This window comes from Austrofundulus limnaeus, unplaced genomic scaffold (genome assembly GCF_001266775.1).
Source record: "Austrofundulus limnaeus strain Quisiro unplaced genomic scaffold, Austrofundulus_limnaeus-1.0 Scaffold142, whole genome shotgun sequence".
Lineage (NCBI taxonomy): Eukaryota > Metazoa > Chordata > Actinopteri > Cyprinodontiformes > Rivulidae > Austrofundulus > Austrofundulus limnaeus.
In genome coordinates, this window is record NW_013952544.1 from 478815 (window position 1) to 484933 (window position 6119).

At 37.5% G+C, this 6119-nt stretch overlaps 1 protein-coding gene across 3 annotated transcripts in view; it reads right to left on the minus strand.

The window, feature by feature from the left end:
- The window catches only part of usp19 (ubiquitin specific peptidase 19), a 24707-nt gene that overhangs the window by 2105 nt on the left and 16483 nt on the right, over window positions 1-6119 (minus strand). For 2 of the 3 annotated variants that reach the window (XM_014016277.1, XM_014016276.1), the window contains exons 22-26: window positions 5208-5424; window positions 2718-2870; window positions 2450-2616; window positions 2203-2369; window positions 55-928 (exon numbers count right to left, since the gene is read on the minus strand). In XM_014016277.1, the coding sequence (XP_013871731.1) occupies window positions 647-928; window positions 2203-2369; window positions 2450-2616; window positions 2718-2870; window positions 5208-5424 (986 nt within the window). In that variant the 3' untranslated portion in view covers window positions 55-646. Of the gene's footprint in view, window positions 1-54; window positions 929-2202; window positions 2370-2449; window positions 2617-2717; window positions 2871-5207; window positions 5425-6119 lie in introns of those variants that run through there. The other variant, XM_014016278.1, reaches the window with a different exon arrangement.

Consider the following 6119-nt stretch of genomic DNA (forward strand, 5'->3'; position numbering starts at 1 on the left):
CACACACACACACACACACACACACACACACACACACACACACACACACACAGAAAATCTGCAGAACAAACAAGAAACACAGCAGCTTTGATTTAAAAGAAACATACAAACGTGATTAAAAAAATCAACTTCTAAATTAAGACAGTTTGAAAATATTAAGATTAATTATTCTTATTAAAATATTAAAATAATATTTTGTAGCTGTGAATCCATTAATAAACTTAATTTTTCTGTAGGTTTAAAACTTGTCATTAGCAAAAAAATAAATAAAGTTCAAAGCAGATGATTTGTGTATGGCTTAACAAGATTAAAAATCAATGAATAAAAAGACAAAATCCCAAGAAACATTTCAACAATACCTCAACGTTAAAAAGAAACCATAATGCATACCATACATATATATCTTGAATAACTCTTRTTATCTTAATCTTTTACACAGAAATAGTTTTTAAAAGTGAAGCAGTGCCATAACTGTTCTAAAGCGCTTTTCATATGTGGACTCTTGTTCTGTGTAGAATTAAGCACCAATATATTTTCTCCTTTCTGTGAAGAATGAGAATTATTACTGAAACTAAACACGTCCCTTATTAGAAYCTGATTTTTGTTTCATATAGAGGACTGGTGGGCCCAGGCCCAGCCTCTACCCTCAGGTCCATTTGACTTTGGCCAGAAGAGGGTAGATTAAATTAAGAAAAAGAGCCAGAACTGCAGTCAGCATGCCCAGCACCACGTATCGCACACAGTCTTCGTCAGGATAATCCGACATCTTCTGCCTGCGGTGCCATCGCACCGGACCCTCCGGCCCCCCGCCATCTGTTCCGTTTCTCTGCGTCTGTCGCCTCCCCAGCGCAGAGCGCAACAGTCCACGGGGCTCTTCCTCGTCGAGCCCCTCCTCTTCCTCCTCCAATTCCCGCCATATTAGAGAGGCCTGCGATTGGCGGAAACCGGGGTCAGCTTCTGGGAAAAGGCGTGGTCTAACAAACACTAAGGTCACAGTTTGAAACTCACACTCCTGTACGAGTTGAGTGGGAGCTAACGACATGCACAAACTCCTGTGTTTTTTTTTTTGTTTTGTTTTTTGAGAAACATAAAACATCAGATACAACATTTTATTCTGATCAGGGATAAACAGCAGGGCTGCAAAATAATATAAAGAGAAAAAACAACTGTGATAGTAGTGATTGGGATGCAGTTTGCAATTTTCAGAAACACTTTGCAATATATACATACTGCACTGATACTGCACAATATATTTGTTGTACATTGTTACTAAGATATGTATGAATGTATATATGAATGTACAGTATGTAACACAGACTGATTACAGATACTTTCACTAACACAATAAAAAAATAATCTTGATGTCCACCTGAGTGATGCTTTATTCAGTTAGTTTCTACAAATTTAGCTAAATTTTAGCTGTTATTAGCTAAAGTTAGCTTTTTAGGCTATATACACATTTTTTGTAACAATTAGAACCTAATTCTGCTAAATTCAGCAAGGTTGTGCTCCTTATGCTAATTAAAATATTTCCAGCTACTTTTTAGCTGTTTTACTAAAATCTTCAGCTGTTTTAGCTATTTTACAATAAATTACCACTTTTTAGTACKTGTATGCTTTTTACTCTAATTTTACAGTTTTTACAGCACTTTCAACTACTGGCTTCTAATTTGAGTTAGCTTTTAAGCTAATTTTAGCCGTTTTCTGCTATTTTATCTGTAGTTCTTCTATTTTCTACTACACCTATGCTGTTTTTTGCTTTTTGGTGTTTTTTTTTCTTGGTAGTTTGTGTTATGCATGCTTCTTACAGGTGCTTTCTGCTTAATTCAGCTATTTTAGCATTTAGCTTTTAGGTTTTTTTATGCCATTTCAGCTGTATTTTTGCTCCTTTTTTTACTGTTTTTCTTTTTTTTATTCAAGTTTGACTTACAATAATACTTTTGCTATTAAACATTCTCAGCAACAGGCATTCACACTAGCATTTTCGCAGGAAACGCAAAGTCTCTCGCTCTCTCTACGATCACACTGAGCTGTTTTATGATGGACCTCAGAGTACGACCTCGTCAAAATTAATYAAAATAAGAAGTCTGAGCTCACTAAAACACACAAGCTTCTCTTTTTAACAATCTAACAGAAGCTGACAAATCCCCATCAGAGGCATTTGTTAATCAAAGTGAACTTTTCTGGCTCTACCRCCCTCACCTGGCTGCCAGCGGCTCCTGCAGCTGTGGGCGACTCGGCTCTGAGGAAGCGTGGCGGCCTCTCYACGGGGGAATTTCGCCGCCGGTAAAACAGCACGTAAGCGTAGCGCGTCACCACCTGACTCTCCTCCACCATCGTCACGGTGCTGTCGTCGAACAGACGCCAGCCTTGAGGCGAGACGGAACAGAAGTGAGAACAAAAGCTTTTCTGATGAAATGAAGGCAAACCAGACAGACAGGAAGCTCACCGACGTCACTGCGCTGGCTGTTCTTGTCGCTCGGCAGGCGGGCGTAAGCGGTGTAGTGGCCTCCGATCATCCCTCCGTAGTGGTTGATGACTGCGTACAGGTCATAAATGGGGGGGTGCTGCATATCGTCCTTCTGGCCGATGCAGAACTTGCTTAGATCTAGATTTCTGCAAGTCAAGATCAAGAATATAAATGGGATTTAATAATTAAAATCCAACTAAAAAGGAGAAAACTGAGGTGGTGAAAAACTCTTAGTTGAACTTCTCACCTGACGGGAAAGTCAACCATGTCGTTGATCTTATCTCTCCAAATGAAGCTTCTGAAGGAGAAGCGTTTGAGCTGGATGATCAAGACGTTGGGCAGACGCCACAGCAGCAGCTGCTTGGAGGCCTCACGGTGCTGCTGGCACTTCGGACAGTACCTGCAGATGGAACAACCCAATCAAACAGCAAGTCTTCCACTGGCAGGAACATCTGACAGCGTCAAACCAGAGCCATGCTAATCATCCAATACGTGTGATAAAAGCAAATCAGTGTCAGTGTTCTGTAAAAGGCTTTAATCTGGAAACCTGCAGGGTGAAAATACAAACAGGACTTGTTTTCCCCCCCAGAGGTTCACTGATTTATTTAGTACAGAAACTCCAAAACTAATTAGGCTTTATTAAATGCAAACTAACATCACACTGCAGGCACTGTGCCAGTTTGCTGTAAACGAACATGAAATCCTGAGATATAGATTTTATTCATTACTTCTATGTGTTCATCCTAAAAGCAAACAGTGTTTTATTTCCTGCTGTTTCTTGGTTCAGTGAGGTGCAGTGACAAACAAGTTGAAGGAAATTTTGTGACTGATTGAATTTTATGGTCTTATATCTTATCTGTGATCAGTTTAAGTCACGTGTGTCAAACTCAAGGCCCGCGGGCCTGATGTGGTGCGCAGGTGACTCCTGTCTGGCCCGCCAAATTTTATTTAATTTTTTTAACTTAATATGGAAATAGTTTTTATATCAATGGTAAACTTTAAATTTATGATTAAATTCAACAAAATAAAAACATTTAAAAGGGTGAAAGATAATAATAATTGTCCTGCCCCTCAGCTGTTGGCTTTAAGTGAGCAATTTTKTTGGCTAGCACAGTATTAAACAAGCTGCTTTAAAGCCAACATTGACCATAAACTACATCTCCCATAATGCACGCTGATTATGCATGGGACTTCCCTGTAGGAAAATGGGAGAGTTCAGAGTTTAACATAGCAGCTATTCGCTCTGTTACTCTTACTTTTAATAGTATTTGTTTTATTTAATTCACATTTAGTCAGTCGTACACTTCAGTGTTTATAAGAGGATGTGTTGAATCACTGTTTCTATGCAGGAAACACCAGGTAGAGCTCAGTTATTGTTTCTTAGCTGTGCTGAAACATTACAGTTAATTACAACTGGCCCTTTGGGCCACCATAACACTCACGAGGCTCTCAGTTAAAATGAGTTTGACTTAAGTTTTGTTTAAGTCAGTGTTTCCCAAAATGGGGTCCCGAAACATCAAGGTGGGGTCCTGAAAAGATTTTCGTAATTAATTACATTTTTGGCTTGTTACAAAGGAGTGAGGTTAGTGTATTTAAAATGGATAAATGTAGTATAAAATATTGTTACTGTGCCCATGTTTAGTTGACCTGATACAAATGTTTATCATCCAAAAATAGCTGGGGGCACAGGTCTCTGCTAGTATTTTGTGGGTCAAAAGCTGAAAAGTTTGGGAACCACTGCACTTTGGTTCCCAAAGTTGGGCTTGGGACCCAATTTTGGGTCATGAAGCACCTTGGATAATCTCCAGAAATCAATTTAAAGGGTAATAAAACAATTGCTGATGTAATATTTTCCCTATAACTATTACAAAAAAACAAAAAAGTATAAATAAGTATTTATATTTGTGTATAAGCTGTTTAGATTGTCAAAAGCCTGTGTTTTTAGGGTTATTAGCAAAGTTCGTGTACTCAGACCAGTAATATTTGGGGTCACAAGTTTTTGCCATGGATATTTTGTGGGTCAGAAGACAAAATGTTTGGGAACCACTGGTTTAAGTCATTTACTTCAACAGTTAGAGAATCAATTTTTATTTTATTTTTTTTAGTTTTGGTGTTTTCGCATCTCACTTCCTTGTGTTAAAGGTATGACAAAGGTATGACATCATATCTGGTGTGGGACTAGGCTCGCTGTGAAAGCTTTGCTGAAAGAAGGAAGCAGGGTCATTTTGTTTAACTCAGACAGGGGCCTCCAGTGCTGGGAAAACTTTTGTAAATAAACATTCAAGTCTGAGTGCCCTGATCTCAAAATTTAGGTCCAGTAATGTTTTTAAAAAGTAACAAAAAAAAAATCTTTTGTATTGCTGAATCAAAAATTTTATTTACTTCTAATAATTTCAGAAATAAATGACTTGGAAATATTATATTATGCTTTTACATTTTTACACTACAGAAAGATGATTATTAAAAAAATACAAAGAGGACATTAAAAAAACATTTCTACAAAGAAAATGTTTTTTTCTAACTTTAGTTTTTAAGTGAAGATAATTTTCATCTGGTTGTAATTTTCTTTACCTGCTTTACTTTATGTTTGATGCTGGAGCTTTGATCTTATAAGGAGACAAGTTCATTAATAATATTTCATGGTGCTGATCTAATTGCAGTAAAATAACCAGTATTAAAAAGTATAAAACCATTACGATCAGAGCATTTAATAATWAAAAATAAAGCTGATTCTTACCAGGCCTCCTCTGGTGCAAGCACCTCAGGCTTGGTGAAGAGATTCAAGCATTGCTCCAGGGTAAAATGTCCCACTCTGGCGGTCTCACTCAGCGAGCCGGGGTCCTCCTCGTACTCCAGTTCCTTCGAGCTCACCAGCACGTACTCCTTCACACGCTCGTTGTTTTTCCATACTAGCTCCAAGGTCGCATCGTCAGGAAGGTCTGCTAGTGCATCCTCTGAAGTAAGCGGATAAATGTGGTAGTTTAAGCAATGAAACGGCTCAAACACCGAAGGATTAAACTAGAGATTCTTAACCTATGGACCACGGCCCACAAGCGCCACCTTGAGGGCCTCAAAAGAACAACAGTTTTTAACTTTGGGCCRCAGAGGGGCCGCGGGACCGCATTGATTTTGAATAAGATGCAATACACTTTCTCACCACTAGTAGCGGTAGTGCGCCACTCAGATGTTTAACAACTTTTTTTAATACAAAGAAGAAGAAACTTAGCTACCTGCCGAAAATTAAAAATTATTTTAAATGAAAAGTAGAAGCAAAAATGAAGGCAACCCGTCAAAAAAGGCGAAAGTTTGTCATTACAGTAATGAAGCACAGCTTCTGGTTCTATCATGCAGTATTTTAAAAGTTCAAAACATTACCAAATACATAACAGATACAGCTATATTTTAATTTGCACTTTATCAAATTATTTTTTGTAGTTTATTTTAAAATATTTTTAATGTATTTTAAAGAAACTTTAAACTTGTCAAAAAGCTGTTGCTACTGTTATTGTTAGTCACTAATATTAACAGCAGCTTCTGTTTCTACCATGCAAAAGTTTACAAAGGCTATATTTTCATTTGTACTTTATCAAATTTACTTTTACAGTTTTTTGTATTTGAAACATTTAAACATTTTTAATTTATTTTATGC